Consider the following 23,712-nt stretch of genomic DNA (forward strand, 5'->3'; position numbering starts at 1 on the left):
TTTCTTCTTTATTGTTCAGAATAAAGTAATCAATCAATCAATCAATCAATCAATCAATCAATCAATCAATTTGTTTTGCCCGGCAACACTTGTTTGTTTTGAAATCAATAAAATAAATCACAATTCCACCTTACCTTTGAATAGTTTTATACCAAACTTTGTAGCATCTTTACTGCTTTTAGGAACAACATTTTCTTTCATAATTTGTAATTCCTCCTCACTTACGGTGACAAAGCGATTGGCTGCCATTTTGCCAAGCCATTTGAGGTGCTTATCAAGAAGTCATCCAAATTTCTTGACCAATCAGCGCACGATTTTCTATAATAACCTGTGTGTTTATACTCAAAATAGATGTTGTGTAATACAGACATTTTTGACGTATTTTATATCATATATGTATTGTATATTATGTATATTGTCTATAATAATTATAATAGTAATTGTAGATTGCATATTTATTTCTATTGTGTAATGTCTGTGTAGCCCATATTGTACATTACATATACATATATAAATTTTTCTTAAATTGCATATACATAACTTACACATCTTCACACACACACATTTTCCTGTATCGCTATACAGACACCAACTGACAACCAGATTCCTTGTGTGTGTCAACATACTTGGTCAGATTCTGAAATGTAGAGAGGATGTCTGTTCCAGGTAGCTCCTACAGGTAACAAACAGTTGGCTTTTTTAAAAAAATCTGAACGAGTACCTATAGTCATGATGCTTTTAAAAAAGTGTTCAAATGAACAAGCTGCTTCCCCTGGTGTACAAGCCCACCTACTACAGCACCAACAGAGGTGAGATTTGTAATACTTTTTGAAAAATACAATTGAAATATTATTTAAGCTGCTTCTAGTTGAGTTTCAGTAATTATCTGTATCAGAATAATTCTCAAAATAATTATTTCAGTTCTTACCTAAAACAGTTTGTGATTGTAGAGATTTAGAAATGTATTTCTTTGCTTCTACATGCACTCAAGCCCGAGAGTGGCATGCAGATCAGCAGCAGTGATCTGAGTTATCAGTGTTTCATCTGATGTGCTTCAGATTCCCCAAAGCCTGGTCCTTCATTTGTCCAGTGCCATACACTTCCAGTAGATGGGACTCAAAATTATGCCACTGCTGATAAGTTGGTATTCAAAGGTAAAGTTATTATTTATAACTTTATTTGCTGCATCAATTGATTAAAAGTAATGTCAGTGTTATGGATCAAATTATTATTTTGCAATATGTAAAACTTACTATTGACAGGATTTATTATACTGTCATGTATTTGTAATTAATCAATTAACACAAAATAAATGGGCATGGGTAGTTGTATTTAATGGGCTACTACAATGAATGACAATGAATTAGGATACGTTAAAAGGAAAGCATTTAGGGAGAGGTCGAAACATCATATTCTGTAAATCTAGTAGGAGGGCAATGGGGCAAAAACAAAAACTTTCCCATGGTACACACTCCCCTTTTAATAAATAAAATACAAAACATTATCTCTTTTAAATTTCTCTACAAACTCTAAGTCAGTGTTAGTGTTTGGCATCTGAAACTGTTTCTGCTACAGCTTTGAAGCCAAGAATAACAACACAAATGTTTTTGGCTTGACGAAGGAGGAAGAGAGGATGGGAGGTGGGGATTGCTCAGACAGTCACTGAGCTACTGACATCAGGAGGCTGGTGATGTCATAGTGATGTCAATAGCTTTAATTGTAATTGCACTCATAGCTAGTCAGTGTGTGCTGAAGGCAGACAGAGAAACACATGGCTATAATTAGAGAGGAGACAGAATCAGGTATGTTTTTATTGATTATTACTGTATATTCTAAATGGTACTACATATAATAGTATGGTGTTACATAGCATAGTGTTACAGCAAACAGCATAATGTTTTGGGCTACTTTCAGTTTTTAGCTGAATGAGTTTCTTTTAAATGTTGATAGATTGAGGGTATTCTGAAAATAAATGGTAACTCACCAAGTATTGATAGGACGTGTGTGACATTTTAAAATGTCCAGTTTTGTGAAGACAACTGTTAAAAAGTGTACAATTTTCAGCTTGTTTTGAAACATTAAATTGTGATATAATCTATGTGTTATATATTAGCAATGAAATACAAAGTCTCTATTCGAAACCTCTGCAATAAATTAAATAACAGCAAGTAGTGCTTTCTTGCATATACGGTTCTGTCTCCAGCACTCCTTTTTCTTTTTTACTCTCTCTCACACACACACGTACACACACACACACACACACACACACATACTCTCTCTCTCTCTCTCTCTCTCTCTCTGTCTCTCACCCCCCTCCCCTCCCTGCAACACTTGAATGCTCAACCCACTCACTGACGTCATCATGCTTCCTGGAACTGGACGCCAGCAGGGAAATGTAAATGCTGAACAGCAAATAAGATGTAGATTGACGTCAGACCCGAGTCATGCTGTGATTACCGACAGTTCCTTTTTCAAGAGCAAGACATTGCAAAATTAATCATCTGTTAGGTAATAAACCGTTGCTACCTTTGAGAGACATGAGAAACAGAGATGTGCATAGAGAAAAGAAAAGGGAAAGAGCCTCAGGGAAAGAGCTCTGTGAGAAAAAAAGAAAGTAAAGGTAAAAGAAGTGTTGAATGTTTTACTTTCCACTCTGAACAGCTCGTGCTTTCTCTGTGGTTTGGATATCTGGTATTATGTAAAAGACAGTGTTGGAAAAAGCTAGAGTTAAAACAGGAAGTTCGTGCTTTCCTACTGAACAGCATGACTGGCCGCTGCTTGGCAACAAACCTCAGAGCTATCCGTGTCCTGGCTCTGTGTGCGCGCGCGCAAGCCACTTTTCTATCACATAATTCTACATGTGAAAGTAGGAGGAGCTACTCTGGAGGCTATTGGTTGGTGACAATTCCGTCATAAAACTAAAATTTATATATATATATATATATATATATATATATATATATATATATATATATATATATATATAACGGGCGATTGCTCTAAGACAACGAGGGAGGCTCAGCCTCCTCTAAAAATGACGAACATCGTGTAGGATGAATTGCGCTAGGCTTATGTTATAGCCGACCTTATAACATTGCTATTTCAGATCCAGAATCATAGAAATATATGTGCTCAACCCAACTACAGTGCGAAATCATTCCGTTATAACTTTCCCCAGTTCGCCTAATGTGTGCGTGAGTTTCTCCCCCTCGTGACAGCGCGATGCAGCCCAGCCTCAGTGGACTTCAATGGCATTTGGGAGCTCTGCGCGTTTCAATATCAAAATGCAAGACGGTTATTGGACAAATACTGCGAAAACGCCCGCCCACCAGACTCCCAGCCTCACAGTGGGAGGGACATGGCAAAGCTTTCCGCGAGGAGACTGGTGATTGGTGAAAGCGGCCGGATATTTTCTTTGATTGACAGCTCGTTTCAACTATGGACAGGCAGCGGTGAATTTCAGTTCAGTTCCATGCGGATTCGCAAGTGCTGTGGTGTATTGTAAGAGCTCAGCTTACATTTCGATTTCATTCATTACATACGGTTTCTACCAGCTTTTTTAGTTTGTATATATTTTCATTGTAAATAAAGTGTAAATATAGTGATGTCAAGTTTGCTATCTTAGTTCCAGAAATTTCGTTTATTTGAGTGACTGAACTTGAACTTGAGGGGGCTAGTCAGCTAGCAAGAAAGCTGCGCACGGATGCCAAGCATTGCTGATTTAATTTTGGCGAAGCCATTTGCCAGTCTTCCTTTCGAGGAAAAAATTAAAATTAAAGAGCAGGGTAGACCAATGCCTCAAATTGACTTGGTGAAAAAGGTAGGGAATAATACTCGTTCCTTTCAGCTCTCCTGGTACGAGAAAGTGAATTGGCTAACAGCAAGTGTCCCACATCAACAACAGTAAATAGGCTACTTTAGTAATATGTCATGGATGGACCAAAAATATAGAATCTATTTAAAATGTTTATGCTGAGTATATTATATTGGAATATATATTTTTCTGGATATGAATTAAACACAGCTACAATTTGGAAAACATTTTTAAACAAAAACACAGCCGAGAACATTTCACACTACAGACCTGGATTAAAAGTGAAGGGTTATCAAAATTGTCGATAAAACATTTCTCAGTCAAAATAAGTAAAATATAGGGAAAGTGTCATTGAATGAAATGTGTGGCACCCAGCTCTATGTTTGGCTCCCCAAGGTCAGTGCTTGTGCCTATTCCAGAACACTCTGCTGTTACTGCTGAGGTTCCTGACAAAGAGCTGCTTTCAATAATGATCAATTTTTAAACAACATGTCGCATGCCGCAATTTTAAAATATAAAATGTTAAAATATACCCCCCCAACATCATGTATATTGAACAGTAGGCTAATGGGCCAAAAGAACCTGTTATTTCACAGTTTGTGACCCTGCCAACAATCAGCCAGATCAGAGGCAAAATTGATGTGTTTTTTCTTTTAAAATCTGGAAATATCGTAACCGACCAGCCTCCCCTGTTTGAAAGACTACCAGCCGCCACTGATATATATATACAGGGGCGCCGCCAGAAATTTTGGGCCCCCCAACTTTGCCCACCCTCGTCACAATTGCACTATTGTCATTATTTGACTTTTGATAGCCCATGGACCTTGAGTTTGTGACTGTTATTACATTTTATGTATTAACCTACCAGGGACTAGATGAAAACTGGTCAGTGACTAATTCTGGCGCATTTACAATCACAAATGAAAATTCAAGATTTTGCCACATGCCTTCTTGTGCTAGGACAATTGGTAGTGAAATGTGTGATGTGACTGCTAATAAATCATAGAAAAATTGATTTACCTATGGAAATCCTGTGGATTGTTATGTGTTAGGTAGAAAGCTGTGTGTACTGTGTGCTGCTTACCTCCTTCTCCAAAGGGGGGTTCAGTGGTTTGGTAGGGCGGAGGTCCCCCTGAGGCTGAATCTGTGCATATTTAGGGCACCCCATTAGTTATGAAACTGGTTATGAGCACTAGTTATTAGCACCAGCATAACGAAATATTTCATGTTGTTTATCACACAAGTCAGTTCAGTTATTAAAATGGAAAAAATGTCACTGTACAAACTGTAAAAGTGTTCTCTTGATAGGCTAATCCAACCACGTTCATACTGTTCATTTACCATTCGCTAATATTTTGAACACACATGTGAGCGATAGCTACCTTTCTTTGGGAAAAACTGAGTGACCAGTTGCCTGCCTCTCTGGTCCCTCTCAGCTTTCAGCTGCCTTTCTTTACGTTTTTGACAGCCACTCTTCATATTTAGCGATCATAGACTGTACGCACTCCACTGCTGGCTGGCTGGCTGCTGCACCGCGACACAGCAGCAAGTAGCGTTGCACTGATCAGCACACAGATTTAACGCATCGCGCTTCTACCGGAACTGGACCGTACCATTTCGCAAAAGGGGGAGGGTTAAATGACAATATGTTGAAGAACTCAAGAAATAGACAACCTTGTTCAATTAGCTCATTTTACCAGATGGAATATTGCATTGTTGTTATTTCAAAAGTCTTATTAAAATCATTAAAAGCATATTATCAGCCCCTTAAAGGGCCCCATGGCAGTGCTGGGCCCCTAGAATTGTTCTAACCTTTCCCCCCTGGCGGGTTGTTTTGTGTATATGGGTTGTTTTACAATCAGGGTACAAAGTTTGTGTCACAGGGGTCCAAAATTCAAATTGATTCAAACTGCTTCTTGTACCAGTTTTTAAGTGCAGGACAAGTTAAAGAACAGATTTCAGGTAATTTTTTGACGTGTGTATGGTAGTTTTGTGTAATCTGCTATAAGATAAAGAAGATTAAGTGTAGCTTTAAGCAGGGCTGCATACATGTCAACCCCTTTGGGCGTCCACCTGTAGTATCAGAGGAAGAAATCCATAAAATCAACATAAAATCCTTATAGCCTTCGAATCGCACCAAACTTAATAAATAAATATAACTTGCCTGAGAACTTCGTCCAGCATGTCGAAAATCGCCTCGCCCGTGCCGATATTGCACATGGGCATGTCTATGATTCTTGACTTCGCCTCTCTGTTTATATTGAAGATCTGCACCAAAACGGCCAGTCGCTTGTCTGTCTTTTTGTCATTGGATTCGTTGATCATCCAGGAAAATGGCGACGTCCGGCAGTGCTGGATGATCAGTAGTGTAGCTTCGGGGGCCAAGCTGTTTTTGATTATTTGCGTTGTTTTTGTGCGCCTACAGCTGACAGATTTCGCAATTGTACTGTCCGTGCAAATTCGCGGCAACAGTTCTGTCAGTTGGTCCGCAACGGCTAGCGGCAAATTATGCTGAGCAATAAAATTACAGATCGTAACTTCTGCTCTTATTACACTTGTTGGTTGATCATTGGTCTTAGGCTTTGCAAACATCGTCATTTGCGGCTGATTCTGTTTCTGGTGCAAATTTCGCTGATGTAGTTTGGATCTCATGTGTTCCCTCACGTTGTAAACTCCAGACGCCGCAACTTTTATATCTCGCACACAAACTGTGCCGTGCGCGTACTCCTCATTTTTCACCTGAACAATGACACCATTAAATGTCTCCTTCCATTCAGGAAGATACCACCCGCCGTATCTCATTTTCTTTCTTGGTGTTCCCAGTCTTTCACTCAGCAGATGCTATTCAAAATCTCTCAGGTGTAAACAATGTCGCTCTGCACAATGAGAAAATCATTCGAACAATGACCGTTTGGCGCGTTTAAATGCAGATCGTGCGCATGACCGGAACGAGCGAAGTCTCGCAGTCGCGATACTGCACGAGGCTTGAGGAATAAACATCCGGTTTCACATAGTCTGGGTTATCTGCCACTGCATACACGCTGTTCTTTGTCCATAAATCGAGCTTTTGTATGTTTTTGCGACAATCAGCTGACGATGTTCAAGTAAGATACACAAAATAAATTTAGGTCAGAAAATACTGAAAATCCGTAAGACTTTGTTTATACGCCCGTACGCCCTTGAAATGAGCTAAAATCTGTATAATTTCCAGACAATCCGTATACGGTAGGTTGACATGTATGGAGCTGGGAGAAACAAATGAAGTGATTCTCAGAGAGGACATTTTTTTTTGACAAATCAGAATCCACTACTTCCATAGTGCTTTTAAATACAAGGCTGTAAGCTTTGTGTTAGTTGTCTCTAATATTTATGTCCCAATATCTTGACCACATTTTAGGATGGAAATAATCATTTTAGATTATTGGATACATGTTATTTTATATTGAAAAATTAGCTGTCTCGGAGAGGAAATTTTTTTGACACAATTGCATACTAATTTGATCAAAATAGTCTGAAAACTTACTGGCATTCAACATTAAAACTTAACTATGTTTCCAATGGGGCGGCACGGTGGTGTAGTGGTTAGCGCTGTCGCCTCACAGCAAGAAGGTCCGGGTTCGAGCCCCGTGGCCGGCGAGGGCCTTTCTGTGTGGAGTTTGCATGTTCTCCCACACACACACACATATATATATATATATGTCATGATATTTCGTATTCTATTGCCAGAAATTGTATCAATTACTGCTCAGGTTTTAGTAGAATTCGTGATTTTATGTCGCTTTCCTGTTTTCATCTGTCAGTGTAGCGAAAGCATGTAATACACCAAGACATCATCTAATGTGGAGCTCAGGGTGAGACACTTCACGACATCTCTCACTGACAGAAACAAAACACAGTGGTAATGTGATAACATTGTGATATGCTGGAAATAACAGAGTGGGTTCTTAGTGTTGATGCAAGCCAGGGTTTTTTTTTTTTCTAAAATAACACATGATGTTTACTATTGAATTGGACGCCTTTACAAATCAACAGAAGATGGTTGCATTTACATGTATTTACATGCAGTTCCTAAGGATACCATGCACTGTACAATTTGTTGTCTCATCTCATCTCATTATCTGTAGCTGCTTTATCCTGTTCTACAGGGTTGCAGGCAAGCTGGAGCCTATCCCAGCTGACTACGGGCGAAAGGCGGGGTACACCCTGGACAAGTCGCCAGGTCATCACAGGGCTGACACACAGACACAGACAACCATTCACACACACATTCACACCTACGGTCAATTTAGAGTCACCAGTTAACCTAACCTGCATGTCTTTGGACTGTGGGGGAAACCGGAGCACCCGGAGGAAACCCACGCGGACACGGGGAGAACATGCAAACTCCACACAGAAAGGCCCTCGCCGGCCACGGGGCTCGAACCCGGACCTTCTTGCTGTGAGGCGACAGCGCTAACCTCTACACCACCGTGCCGCTCCTACTTTTTTAAGTTAAAACAACAAATCATTTTTTACAGTGTGTGAGGAGCTCTGTCTGTATCATTAAAATTAGTATGCTAACTAAAAATTTAACAAGTAACAACTTGCTATTCAACTAATGTGCCTAATTTATATAAGGAATAATGTACTGTACTGTTATACGAAAATGATGCACACTGGGGAGTGCGATATGGCACAGTGTGAAAGCATCTCGGAAGTGCATTATTTTCGTAGAACAGCCCAGTCTGGAGTGTGTTATTCCACTTATACCACAGCGAACAATTGGCAAGTATTGTTACGTGTAATTTATTAATGAATGACCCGTTGTGTATTTTAATGGTTTATAGTTAATGTTGTGGAATGTTTGAGAGACAAGCTAGTTCCTGCAAGTGCTTATTTTTGCCAATATGGTTCTGACCCAAGCCCTCTTTTTCTTTCTTTTTTTTTTTTGCTCTTGCTATGATCACCCCTCCTGATCTCTCTCTCTCTCTCTCTCTCACACACACACACACACACACACACACACACACACACACACACACACACACACAAATGCAGCCTGTCATTTTACGGACAGCATCGAAAGAAAATGGAAAGTCTGACTGAGACTGAGTGTGCTTATAACTGAGACTTCTTCCATGAATGTTGAATAAATGTCTCCTACAAAATAAAATAAAAAAGTCAACAATTATAAGAATTACTTTGTTAAACAACAACCCATTTTTAAAACTATGTATTATTGGTCAGGGCAGCTCGGTGGTGTAGTGGTTAGCACTGTCGCCTCACAGCAAGAAGGTCCTGGGTTCGAGCCCTGTGGCTGTCGAGGGCCTTTCTGTGTGGAGTTTGCATGTTCTCCCCGTGTCTGCGTGGGTTTCATCTGGGTGCTCCGGTTTCCCCCAAAGACATGCAGGTTAGGTTAATTGGTGGCTCTAAATTGACCATAGGTGTGAATGTGAGTGAATGGTTGTTTGTCTCTGTGCCAGCCCTGCGATGACCTGGCGACTTGTCCAGGGTGTACCCCGCCTCTCGCCCGTAGTCAGCTGGGATAGGCTCCAGCTTGCCTGCGACCCTGTAGAACAGGATAAAGTGGCTACAGATAATGGATGTATTATTAGTTTTAGATTATTTGGTGCATCTGCAGTACATGTCCTGTGTATGAGCTGTTACTATAGAAACATTAAGCTATCAGAACAAGGGCATAAATATTAACGTCCATGTTATAGCCAGAATGTCCTGTGCTGCTATATCAAAATAATGCACACCTTCTGACCAATCCGAATCAAGCATTCAACCACGCTGGGTTATAAATTGCTTTCACAAATCTACGCAGTTCTACAGAGGACTCGTTTATAATGGACACATTTAGCTATCTAAATTTGTCAAGCTTATAAAAGAATTTAGAGAATCTGCTTGGGACACACCCTACCATAGACTGGCAACCTGTCCAGGGTGTATTGTGCCTCTCATTCAAAGTCAGTTGGGATTGGCTCCAGCTTCCCCGTGACCCTGATAGGTAAGCCGTGTACATAACGGAGGGATGGATGGATGTTTGGGATGCACCTCGGCTTTCAGCATTTAATGTCCTTGATGTTGAAATTGTAAATGTAACATACCCACAAACAACAAAGTTGTAGGCAACGAGACTTACATGCTGACATTCATTCACTTGTATGTTGTCAAGTGGCAGGATATGAGGAACATGACAAAGAGTTCAAGGTGTTGACTTGGCCTCCAAATTCCCCAGATCTCAATCTGATTGAGCATCTGTGGTATATGCTGAACAAATAAGTCCAATCAATGGAGGCCCCAATAAGTGTTATTGTTAAAGGGTACTGGTGCAGCATTTAAACATGACTGATATCAATAGTATAAGCCCCAATTATAATAATGCACACAAGTGCAGCCACCTGATTAGCTATCGTAAGCTTAAAAGTCTAAAAGTGTGTCAACTTTTATCGAACATGGGCAACTAATATGGCGTCCAGGAGGTGATGTAAATTTTTGACAGCCAGGTACTGGAAGTTAAGCGTAGCCGATGTAAACATACTTGTTAGCCTGGATTTAGTCAGATAAAAAAAAGTTATCTTCAAGTCAATATGGACAGCAGAGAAACCAGATCTCAATATGAACCTCAGAAAAAGTTTATCTGCATCTGGTAAATTATTTCAGCAGCGAATCATCATATGATTCTAATGATGAAATCGGTGGTGTTTTGCAAGCGCAAGGTTGAGAAGGCAGGAAAAAGGGTTTGGCACTGATATAGAAAGTGTGCCAAGCGGAAAACTGACATTAAATGTGTTTGTTGTAAAGAGCTCAAGCTTTTATGTGATATATAGGCCCAGTCATTGAACTGTTTCACGGATAAACCCGGTTTGGAAACATATGCTGTACACAAGCCTGCACTGGAAATGGACTATATACAGACCATGATAGCCTGTGTGTATCATGACAGCATGGCAGCCTGATGTGAGAGGGAGGGCACTAGATAGAGAACTCATAAATCAGCAAGCAGTCTATTATACATAGAAACTCACTGTGTGCATATATATATATAATATATGTGTGTGTGTGTCCATATTAGCGATAAAGTGTATTTATTTATTTATTTATTTATTGCAGGTGTGAATGCAAGTAGTATACACATGCAATGTGCCACAATGGTTTATATGGTCTAAATACAGGCTAGTCACAGCTCAAAGCCGAGTGAGTTTATAGTGGAGCGGAGCAAAATGCGACGCACCAGATAATGAAATTTTTATCTTTATTTACTTTTGATAGATGCATTTTTATTCAGTGCTTATTTTTAAGTAGCCTTTCAAAAAATAATATGGAATTATTTACTAACATGTTTTACACTCCTTGGGAGCTCCAAGTTTAGGCAGTGCTTTTATTTATATATATATATATATATATATATATATATATATATATATGTATATGTATGTATATATATATATATATATATATATATATATATATATATATTAGTGCTGTCAAAAATGTTGCGTTATTAACGCGTTAACTTGACTCAATTTTAACGGCGATAATTTTTTATCGCGAGATTAATGCTCTGTGACATGATGTAGGTTTTTCATAAGCTTTTGAAACTGCCAGGAACTTGGAACAGAGACTTTGCTTAGAAAAACGATAGCAGCTAGACTGTAATGCCCCGCACAGCCAGAGTCCTCTGCCCTCCCCAAAGAACCAGCGCGGGCAGGGCGCGCTAGTAGAGATGGGATTTATAGCTCTTTGATGGGATCCGCATCTTTGTGATCCGTTCTTTGAAAAGAACCGTTCAAAAGACTGGCTAATTTGGCTCTTTGTAAATATTTATTCAGTTTTAAGAAGACAGCGTCTAAAGAAGCCAGATCCCTCTGAACTGTAAACTCAATGCTATCCCAGAAATCCTTCCTGTAATATGCAAATTTGGCCGCCTCTGATTGGACAGCGCGACGCATCAACAGGCAGAAAGTGTAAAAGTACAAAATGTGTTAAGTGAGCTGAAACAGTAAAGATCAGATTCAATGCAATATTTATCAACGAACAACTTAAAGTTAATATAATAGTGTACTTTATATTATAATCAAGCATGTCAAGCCTACCGTCACTGTGTAACCTGTCTCTCTGATTAGAATTGTAAACTAACTCAAGCAGTAGATCACTACACTCATGGTTCTTTTGCTAGCCCCGGTGCTCGGCTTAGGTTTCACTTTGCAGTGGCTGTGTCAAGACTTGTTATGCTTTGCAATAAAAAAAAACATTGGTACAAAGCAAGCCCATTCACATTTTTATGCTGATAAGAGAATTACAATGGTTTTTCATGTGACAAAAATGTGCGATTAAATTGCGATTAATCGCGAGTTAACTATGACAGTCGCGACGTTAATCGCGATTAAATATTTTAATCGCTTGACAGCACTAATATATATATATATATATATATATATATATATTTCATCTCATCTCATTATCTGTAGTCGCTTTATCCTGTTCTACAGGGTCGCAGGCAAGCTGGAGCCTATCCCAGCTGACTACGGGCGAAAGGCGGGGTACACCCTGGACAAGTCGCCAGGTCATCACAGGGCTGACACATAGACACAGACAACCATTCACACTCACATTCACACCTACGGTCAATTTAGAGTCACCAGTTAACCTAACCTGCATGTCTTTGGACTGTGGGGGAAACCGGAGCACCCGGAGGAAACCCACGCAGACACGGGGAGAACATGCAAACTCCGCACAGAAAGGCCCTCGCCGGCCACGGGGCTCGAACCCGGACCTTCTTGCTGTGAGGCGACAGCGCTAACCACTACACCACCATGCTGCCCTCTGTTTAACTTATAACGGGAAAAAGTAAGGTTAATAATATAACTTAGATTACACATTTTTTCAGTTTTACTCAAATTAGGGTGGTGCAAAAATGAGTACACCCCACAACAAAAACTACTACATCTAGTACTTTGTATGGCCTCCATGATTTTTAATGACAGCACCAAGTCTTCTAGGCATGGAATGAACAAGTTGGCGACATTTTGCAACATCAATCTTTTTCCATTCTTCAACACTGACCTCTTTTAGTGACTGGATGCTGGATGGAGAGGGATGCTCACCTTGTCTCTTCAGAATTCCCCATAGGTGTTCGATTGGTTTCAGATTAGGAGACATACTTGGCCACTGAATCACTTTCACCCTGTTGTTCTTCAGAAATCCAACAGTGGCCTTAGATGTGTGTTTAGTCATGTTGGAAAAGTGCACGACGACCAAGGGCACGGAGTGATGATAGCATCTTCTCTTTCAGTATAGAGCAATATATCTGTGAATTCATGATGCCATCAATGAAATGCAGCTCCCCGAAACCAGCAGCACTCATGCAGCCCCACATAAGGACACTGCCACCACCATGTTTCACTGTAGGCACCATGCATTTTTCTTTGTATTCCTCACCTTTGCGACGCCATACAGTTTTGAAGCCATCAGTTCCAAAACATTTATCTTGATCTCATCACTCCAAAGTATAGAGTCCCAGTAGTCTTCATCTTTGTCAGCATGGGCCCTGGCAAACTCTAGGCGGGCTTTTTTGTGCCTGGGCTTTAGGAAAGGCTTCTTTCGTGGACGGCATCCATGCATGCCATTCCTCTGCAGTGTACGCCGTATTGTGTCACGGGAAATAGTCACCCCAGTTTGGCTTTCTACTTCTTTAGATAACTGCAGTGAACTTGCATGCCAATTTTCTTCAACCCTTCTCATCAGAAGACGCTCCTGTCGAGGTGTTAACTTCCGTGGACGACCTGGACATCTCTTTGAGATGGTTGTAGTTCCATCTTTCTTAAATTTTTGTACCACTTTTGCTACAGTATTCTGACTGATAAGTAAAGCTTTGCTGATCTTCTTGTAGCCTTCACCTTTGTGGTGGAAAGAAATTATTTTCTTTGGGGAATTCTGAAGAGACAAGTTGAGCATCGCTCTCCATCCGGCATCCAGTCACTAAAAGAGGTCATTGTTGAAGAATGGAAAAAGATTGATGTTGCAAAATGTCGCCAACTTGTGGTGCAAAAATCATGGAGGCCAGACAAAGTACTAGATGTAGTAGTTTTTGTTGTGGGGTGTACTCATTTTTGCACCACCCTAATTTGAGCAAAAAGGAAAAATGTGTAATCCAAGTTATATTATTAACCTTACTTTCCCATTATAAGTTAAACAGATGTTATATTAAACTTTGTCTTGTCAGCATTTTGGAAATTGTTTGTGTTCATTGAGATATTGTTTAAAATGTTACTTTTCAAAGGAGGTGCACTCATTTACGCTGAGCACTGTGTATAAGCTTATGTATTGTTCTAGCTAATCAGCTTGGATTTCTGTGGATGGTGTTGGAATGTTGGCACAGCATCAGGCTTGACTCGAACATGACCTGTGTAGCCTAAGAGCTCGGCCTGTAGATTCATTTTAAAGAAATCGGGCTCAAAACGATCCTTGCAAACAACAGAATTTCTACCAGAGGAGAGTGTTTCTAAAGTGTGACCTGTTCCCAAGTTGTGTAGCCATGGTTTAGCAAGTCGTTTATGTTGCTGAGTTGTCAGCAATGGAACACAGAAAAAATGCTTTCCCTTAATATCATGTTTATTATTTTTGCAGCTGTAGGCTTTGCATTCCACCCTTTTTTAAATGTTTTCAACATCTGGCTACATCACGGTGTCAGGAGCAGTGAGCCAATCAAGATACAGGAAACCTATCAATGATATTACGTCAGACATCGCCCACAAAATAGCAATATGACTGTGCCCTTGATTGAGCAGGAATACAAAATAATTTTAAAGCACTGCTTTGTGCAACATAGTGTGACAATAGAGGGGAGTCAAAATGCATTTGTGCAAAATGCATAATATTTCTACCGTGTTTATTTTTTGCTGCGGGTACCCTTTAAAGCTGATCGGTGTATTTCCGGCTATTGCAGACTTGACCACCACTCAGGATTATGTAGCCACTACCAGGATGCCAAGCAATAAGAATCTCCTTGAGTTACACTATTTGGAATTGTTGCTTTAGCCAAATTGCACTTCCTGTATTTTAGTGGTAATCCAAAAATAACGATTGGATAACCTTTTAGCTAATGTCAGTCTGATTCTTAAATAAACTTCTTGATATAATCTTCAGTCAGATTACAAAGAGGTAGCTCAGTTTGTAGAGGAATCACATCTTTCTTCAACTAGGTCGCATGCACATCTCTTTCTGTTGACCAACACTAAAGTAGTCTCTGCACCTCCAAAACATTACGGATATTTTTAAGTGTGCAGCCGGAGTTTCAAACTATAAAAGAGGCTTCTGGAGAAAAGTGATTCTACCTGTATTTAGTACAAAACGGATGTAGAACTAGTTGAAGTGTGCTAGCAAATACTTGTCCTCACCCATGTAATTATTAATAAGACGGCTAGTAAGGCCAATAAAGGTAGATAATCGTGACATTGGAGCCTACGGTAGCTACTTGTTTTGCTGCTAACATCAGTTATTTGGCTCAGTGTAATGTTGAAAGACATATAGTTGCTCTTTGTTTGCCTCTTGTTGGTCTTCTTTTGTATATTCTGACTCAAGCATGTATGGACTGGAAGGCTTTCTGCAACAGTCACTCAAAAAAAAATCCACATCCGTTGAGTCTTGTCTGTCATTTAAGTAACCCATTTGCTTTCTTGCAATAATTTACATGCAAAGCAAGTGATTGTTTATGAGCAGTAGCCAGCAAGCCATCTGGATTTGCTGAACAGACAGATCTGTGAGCACCACCCTCCATCATTCCCTTTCAAAAAGCCCACCCAATTATCCACAATAACTGTTTGTCATTTTTCAGATTTTGCATTCACCTCCTAGATATATAATCAGGAGGGGGAGATTCCCCAGTATTCAAACTGGGCAACCTAGAGAACTTGTTGCATCATTGCTGTAAGATGGGAGGAAGCATGTTTAGAACAGATGCATTAATGGTTACTTTTTTAAATTTCTTTTTATTTTGGATACACAATGTCTCTTGGATATGTACTGAAGTGCTACTTGAACAGAAAAGCAAAATGAAATCAGATGTCTCATTTGAGTTTAACATAGATTTGATATTAACTTGTTTGAGTGAAGTAGTAAGCAAAAGTCCAAAGTCCTCTTCATAAAGTCGGTCCACACTGTGGACATCTTGCCCATGCTCCCAGGCCGTTATTATTATTTTTCAGTCATAGAGACTCAGGCTCCGATCTACTTCAGTGGGGAGAGACCCATGGACAGAAACTGATTGACAAAGATTTGAAATGCCTGTTAAATTTGGGTGTTTCTCCATAACTAATGAAGCCTAGCATCCTATATCTGTGCATGTGTTCGTGTCAAATGATCAAATATTAGTGGTTTGTTGAAGTTGATTATCTTTGATAACAGACAACTTGGAAAAACTTGTCTGTGAAAATAGCTCATTCCATTTTAGTTGTTGGCTGAATTAAATAATTTATTCAGGAACAATAATTAGCACTGTAAATCTTCAAAATATTCTGTAAAGCACTGGTTCCTTACAATGGTCAAGAACTGCACAAACACAGCTGGTCAAAATAATCACCTTATTAATATGCCCTTCCTGAGCCGATATAGGTGTGGTAGAGCAGGATAAAACTGCAGGACAGGGGTACAGCAGGACCCTGGTTGGGAATCATTGTTATAAAATTATTTCATAAACAGTCATAGTTTTTCAATATGTTAGCTTTGAATATGTTAGTCACTTTTATGGTTTGTACTCTGTTTTGTATTTTTACTTACACCTTCCCTTTGGGGCGGCACGGTGGTGTAGTGGTAAGCGCTGTCACTTCACAGCAAGAAGGTCCAGGTTCGAACCCCGTGGCCGGCGAGGGCCTTTCTGTGCGGAGTTTGCATGTTCTCCCCGTGTCCACGTGGGTTTCCTCCGGGTGCTCCGGTTTCCCCCACAGTCCAAAGACATGCAGGTTAGGTTAACTGGTGACTCTAAATTGACCGTAGGTGTGAATGAGAGTGTGAATGGTTGTCTGTGTCTATGTGTCAGCTCTGTGATGACCTGGCGACTTGTCCAGGGTGTACCCCGCCTTTCGCCCGTAGTCAGCTGGGATAGGCTCCAGCTTGCCTGCGACCCTGTAGAACAGGATAAAGCGGCTACAGATAATGAGATGAGATGAGACCTTCCCTTTGTTCAGTCATCTTGGGCCATCGATATCAAAGAATATCAAATAAACTGCTTCACTGTATCACTGGCACAATCAGGTAGAAAATCATTTGAACAAAAAGATAGGAAATGCTCTTGACTGCAGTTCTGTTTGTTTGTTTGTGGGTGTGTGGGTTTCTCTAGGTGCTACTGGAAACATTTCAGCATATCAGTTCTGTGCTCCCACCATCAGCCTGCAACAGGGTGTAGCAATGGCGAGCTCACCAGGCCCTCTGCACGGCTCTCAGCAACTTGGAGAGGAGGCCTCACGCAAGAGGGAGCTCCGCTTGTTGAAGAACAGGTAACATATTCTAGTTCTATACTTAGCACACTACATTTCTGTATTTGTTTTATGGCATTCAGCGCTCCTCTACTGCACAAACACTATGTTGACCTTTTTAATAAGTTTTCAGTATATACCCACTCTCATCTTCTCATCTTATGCATGATGTTTCCATTTCCATCAGCTCAGTGTTTTTAGTTGTTCAACAAAAGCTTTCTACAAATTGTCTTTCCCTTCTTTGACTATAGACAAATCTGGCAACTGATTTGTGTGCGTCGCCATTTTGCGGCACTGCCATGACTATGGTGGCAAGTTGTAAAGACTGTGTGTCTGTTGACATCAGCTGACAGTGACAGCAGTGTGGGTAGTTGGATTTACAGCATTATGCTGTGTCCCCCAGTTACTGATGAAGATACCTTATATAGATGGCAATCTTAATATTATTGAAAAATGCACCTATTAGTTATACATAGGTTATGACAATAGCCAGAAATGGAGAAAAAAAGGACCACTTGACCATCTGCGTATTTCAAGGGATGAAGTGTAATTTAGGCCGAATCCCATTTCACCCCTTGGACCAACCCCTTGGCCCTTCCCCTCCATTTTGCGCGTTCACGTGAAGGGGTAGGGGTATCCCAATCCCAGTTAACGCGGAGGGGTAGGGCTTCTGTACCCCTCCAAACGGAGATTTTCCTGGAGCTGACTCCGAACGAAGGGGTTTGAGTGATTTCCCACAATGCCATGCGGATTTCAGCGAGATTTCATGCAGATTTCAGAAAGATGGCGGTTCCCGCGGCGAAAGATTGTCATAAATGTATTTTCTCCATTATTTACGTGTTTTAAGTTGTTATCCAGAGGAAACACGCCGCTTGATTCGCTTTCGAGCTGAGAATGAGCAGCGATTTCTGAAATCCAAGCTGCTGCTAAAAAGCTTTGGGAGTGAGTATTGTTTTCGGTTGCTTTACTGCGTACGTTTTGTTCTGTTATTCTCGCTTTTATTGTTTACATGAGTGTTCTGACACCTCATTCTGTCGGATGTGGTGCACGAAGCACCAAAGATATCCCATTCAGTGGTGTTAGTTAACAAATCACACCCTGCCAGCAGAGATTTCTGGTTCTGGCTCTGACTGTAGCGGCTGGTCGCAGCCAATGACGCATTTGGTCGCGTTTTGCTAACGTAAACGCTGACGGAGGTACGCGATGACGTATGCGATCGTTGAAGGGCTATCCCAATACGTAAGGGTTGAATTTCAAGCCCTATCCCTTGTAGCTCAGTTTCAAGGGGAAGGGCCAAGGGGAAGGGGGAGGGGAAGGGGGAGGGGTAGGGGTAGAAATTAGAATTGGGATTGGGCCTTACTGTACTAATGTCACCATAACCGCGAGTTGGCCTAGTGGTTAGCGTGTCCGCCTCTTGATCGGGAGATCGGGAGTTCTACTCACGGTCAGGTCATACCAAAGACCATCATAAAAATGGTACCTACTGCCGTCTGGCAAGGCATGCTGCAATACAGATGCGAGTGGGGAGTCAAACTCTTGCGGTTACCAGAGGACTAGCCCCCCCACTGTAACCCTAGCTATGTAATAGGTGAGAGGCCAAGGGCTACGGAGATCGGCGCAGCCCTATGCGCCACATGACGTGGGAAGGACTTTGATTTGATTTTGAATGTCACCGTAACCATTACAGACCAGTTACATTAGTAATAAAAGACATTTTTTAGTAGGTATTAAAAAATTATTTCATTAATCACCTCGCATGTGATGAGCCACAGGGAATCTATTAAAAGTGTATGGTCTCAGACAGGGGCACTGTTCATGAAGTAAAGGCTTGTGTATTTCACATTCAGTTTTTTTCCAAAGTTGAAGTTTGCCATAACTGTTGGAGCAGCTGAGAACTGTACAGGTTCTTCTCGATTTCCTTGACATCATTGTCAAAAGTAACATTACATAGGAAGTGAAGGTAAAAATAGTAACTCGTAGAAAATTCTGAGGACAACTTGCATTCACACACATGCATATTGTAGGGAGACACCACCACAGTAATGGCGACTTCTTTACTTCCAGTACATCTTTGGATTCATCTATAGCTTGGTGTTCACTTATTTTAATTCCATTTCAAGTTTGCGCTGCCAGAAACTTGTAATGCTTGTAATTCTTTGCTGCAGTAGTGAGATGTAGGCTGTTAATTTTTTTCTTTTTTCTTTCCATTAAAAAAAAAGATGTGTTCATGATGTGTAAAAAGTGTCAGCTTAATTTATGTACCATGATATCAGTGAAGTTCAGATATGATTTTCTTTGGGATGTTACATTGTCAAAACAGGAAAAGGAGTTTGTAAATTCTTTCCCATTAATCATAGAGACGTATTTAGTGTTTAATTGATGCGTGACTGCACTTGATTCTGGTCAGTTAATGACTACTTAGTTCTGCAGCACTTGCACTCTCCGACCACGTTAATTTGTGCAATTATCCAATCAGCCAATTATGTGGCAGCTATGCATGCATAAAATCATGTAAAGACATGCCAAGAGTTTCAATTAATATTCACTAATCTCACATCAGAATGGGGGGAAAAACATGAACTCAGGGTCTTTGACCATGGCATATGCTTTTTGGTGCCAGATGGGGTGATTTGAGTATTTCAGAATTGTGCTGATCTCTTGGGTTTTTCACAAACACCACCCTACAGAGTTTGCACAGAATGGTGTGAAAAACATCCAGTGAGCAGCAGTTCAACAGATCAGACAGGTCAGAGGATAATGGCTAGACTGGTTTGAGCTGACAGGAAGATGATGGTAACTCAAATAATCACTCTTTATAACCATTGTGAGCAAAAAGCATCTCCGAATGCATAACATGCTGAACGTTGAGGCAGGTGAACTAAATAAGCAGAAGATCACATTAGGGAACAGGAAATCTGAAGCTTCAGTGGGCACAGGCTCATCAAAACCAGACAGTTGACTGGAAAAAACTGCACCTGACCTTAAACCAGCCATTTTTTGATATTTGATGCAAACATGAACAAAAGACCATTTGCAGAAGGACTTTATGCATACTGCCACATAATTGGCTGATCCTATTAAAGTGGCCAGAGAATATACACTGTTGTTGAGTCCTTGAAGTCCCGTGGGGCACTCTATCCTGTCTCACTGAGTCACTTTTAATAAAAGCAAATTGATTGTAATACAACTATTAGCAATCTTATAATAAAGAATGGTTTTATATCTAGTTAAAATAATTGTTTTAATGTTGTTACTGTTGTTTATTATGGTGTTAAATTATGTGCTGATTGGATTTGGCAAACATTGCCTGTTCAGTCAAGAACCAGACAGTTTGCTTTTTTTTTCTTCTAAATTTTGCTCTGAAGTGTTCATCTGAAGGGAAATGACACTCAGATTGCAAGTGAACTGTAATTTAATGCATTAAGGAGTCAGTTTTGGCACAAAATGTACTAGCAATCATCCACCTTTTAAAGGGGAAGTTCGGCTTTTTTAACATTTGAGCAGTTCTAAATACCGACTTATCAATTTCTAGTCATTTAACACAGTTTTTATGTCAATACATGCAGTTTTAAAATGTTTTCTTTTTCCCCCACCAATAATTGTTTTTAAAAATAAATTATACTCAGATGAATGTATGGCTCTAAGTACGCTAATAGAGTTGTTGACATCAGTTTTCTCAAAACATAGTTTTTAAAGGCATAAAACAGTTTTTTAAAAAACCCACACACAACGGCCTGCTTTTCTTTAAGATGGTCGTGATTTGCTTTCGAAAAAAGTTAATTGCGTCCATGAAACGTGCTCTGAGCCAATTTTGTTTTGTTTACAGGAGCTGCTTATCTCATTTGGTAATAGCAACTTGTGGTAAATTGTCGTAGGCTATGGAAATGCTATGTCAAGAGCACAAATCACTGTACATTCTACTCGCAAACTTATTTGTGTGAATATCCGTCACATAAGAACTTGGCTCAGAGAAACACAGGCTGGAACACTCCTTCAGGAAATGCCCCGATACAGTAGATGAATACATTCGTATGATTCAAGTGTGGGGCGGCATGGTGGTGTAGTGGTTAGCGCTGTTGCCTCACAGCAAGAAGGTCCGGGTTCGAGCCCCGTGGCCGGCGAGGGCCTTTCTGTGTGGAGTTTGCATGTTCTCCCCGTGTCCGCGTGGGTTTCCTCCGGGTGCTCCGGTTTCCCCCACAGTCCAAAGACATGCAGGTTAGGTTAACTGGTGACTCTAAATTGACCGTAGGTGTGAATGTGAGTGTGAATGGTTGTCTGTGTCTATGTGTCAGCCCTGTGATGACCTGGTGACTTGTCCAGGGTGTACCCCGCCTTTCGCCCGTAGTCAGCTGGGATAGGCTCCAGCTTGCCTGCGACCCAGTAGAACAGGATAAAGCGGCTAGAGATAATGAGATGAGATTTTTGTCTGTATCAGCTGAGGTGTGTCTGTACAATGTGTGTAATATGGATTTTACAATTGAATGGATCCCTATGTGTGTGTGTGGGGTATTTTAATTAGTTTTAAAATGATTTAAGTAATAAATATAAAAACTGCCTGAGGTGCTTAGAAATTGCCGTATGCGTGCTTAGAAAGGGTCAAATATGAACTCCTCCTCAAAGAAAACAGTTTTAAAGAACTGTGTTTTCAAACAATACACTCGACACAGTAAGCCAGAACATGCTTATATTTAACATGGTATTGGAATGGTGGGAATATATTGATAAAATATTATATACATACTGTACGTTAGAACTCATGATCTTGACAATTTATTAATCACAAAACCACGCACTGGTTGGTTCTGATGGCAGGCTTTGGATTTCATTCTTATTCTTGGATCATCATTCACTCACTCATTCAGCTTATGACCTTTTCCTTCTATTTGAATGTATTACTTGACTGATCTGCTAGAAAGTTGTTTTTGTTTGCCTTGATGGAAGGGACTCTTGAAGTCAAGTTGGATGTGATCATGTTCATTGGATGGTCTTTATTTTCACTTCCAGGGAAGCTGCACGAGAATGTCGCCGGAAGAAGAAAGAGTATGTCAAATGTCTCGAGAATCGTGTTGCTGTGCTTGAAAATCAAAACAAGACACTCATTGAAGAACTGAAGGCCTTAAAAGACTTGTACTGTCGCAAAAATGAATAAGAAAAGAATGTTGGAGGTCACACATTCGAGACTGTGCTCTTTGCAGGTTACTGAAAGCACTTTTCACTCACTGTTTAGTCACTGCTTGCAAATGCAGAAAAAATGTCACAGATGCATTGTTTATATTGTTTTATAACTTGGTGTGTGTGTGTGTGTCCGGTCTTACAGAGCTGATTTGCTAAACTGAACCAGCGAATGTAGTATTTTGCCTTTGTCACTTGTGCTTTTCGCAGGCAGGCAGCTAAAGAGTGTCGCCGCAGAAAAAGGGAGTGTATAAACTGCCTGGAGGCCCACGTCTCCATGCTGCAACCGTAGAACAAGAAACTCACGGAAGAGCTAAATTATCTGAAGGGAATCTGTGATGAGAAGTCAAGTTAGGTCTTAACAGTTACTGCCTCGTCATTTTGCCTCTGATTCTCCTTTTTTTTTCAGTTGTTCTCCATGTTTAATCTTCTGCTTCAGTTTATTTTATAGCTATGTTTTGGACGGAAGAAATATACCAGCACAACAAGCCATGCTATCCTGGATTTTAACAGAAGAAATGTGTTAGCTATTATTTTACCAATGGTTCAATTTGAAATGCTTACAATATAGGAGGATAGACTATATATTGAAGAAGCTCCCACATATGTATATTTGATTGTACCTACCTTACCTTTACTCATAGATATGTTTGAATTGAACTTCAACAATGGACTAAATATTGAAGTGAATTTGGATCTTTGTCTATGTACTCAATTTTAATCCTGAATAAATATATTTTTGACACTTAATTTTGCATATTTTTACATAACGTTTTGTTACATTACTCTGTGTGTGTGTGTGTGTGTGTGAGAGAGAGAGAGATTGATTGATTGATTGATTGATTGATTGATTGATTTACAGTTTTGGTACCTTGAAGATGATGATTAGAATATAAACTTGTCCTTGTCTGTAGTGTAGCAGTATAAAGAAAGTAATACTAATACTGGGAGTGAGCTGAGAATACACCCTGGATTGGGTGCCATTCCATTGCAGGGCACCTGACATGCACATTCACATCAAGGGGTAATTTATAGCCATTAACGTGGAGGAAACCCACACGGACATGTGGATAACATGCACGGAAACCCCACAGAAACAGACAAAAAAAAAAACCCCAAAACAACCCCCAAAAACAAACAAACAAAACCCCCTGAGCTTAGAATCCTACAACCCCAGTTCAAAAAAAGTTGGGACGCTTTGTAAACTGTAAATAAAAACGTAATGCGATAATTTGAAACTCATGGAAACCTTATATTTAATTGAAAATA

General features: G+C 40.2%; 1 protein-coding gene across 5 annotated transcripts; it reads left to right on the plus strand.

The window, feature by feature from the left end:
• The first annotated feature begins 1,742 nt into the window (after positions 1-1,742).
• LOC132886062 (cAMP-responsive element modulator-like) lies at positions 1,743-23,132 on the plus strand. Of its 5 annotated transcripts, none has more exons than XM_060920608.1 (4): positions 2,545-2,620; positions 17,136-17,292; positions 22,276-22,466; positions 22,654-23,132. In XM_060920608.1, exons 1-3 carry the CDS (start codon positions 2,551-2,553, stop codon positions 22,418-22,420), a joined length of 372 nt encoding a protein of 123 aa, XP_060776591.1. In that variant the 5' UTR covers positions 2,545-2,550; the 3' UTR covers positions 22,421-22,466; positions 22,654-23,132. The 5 variants fall into 5 exon arrangements, with proteins under 5 accessions (XP_060776593.1, XP_060776591.1, XP_060776592.1 ...); XM_060920609.1 differs by having other exon boundaries at positions 22,658-23,132; XM_060920610.1 differs by lacking the exon at positions 2,545-2,620 and adding an exon at positions 1,743-1,802 and having other exon boundaries at positions 22,276-23,132.
• Positions 23,133-23,712: the final 580 nt, after the last annotated feature.

The sequence above is a fragment of the Neoarius graeffei genome, chromosome 5 (assembly GCF_027579695.1).
Source record: "Neoarius graeffei isolate fNeoGra1 chromosome 5, fNeoGra1.pri, whole genome shotgun sequence".
Lineage (NCBI taxonomy): Eukaryota > Metazoa > Chordata > Actinopteri > Siluriformes > Ariidae > Neoarius > Neoarius graeffei.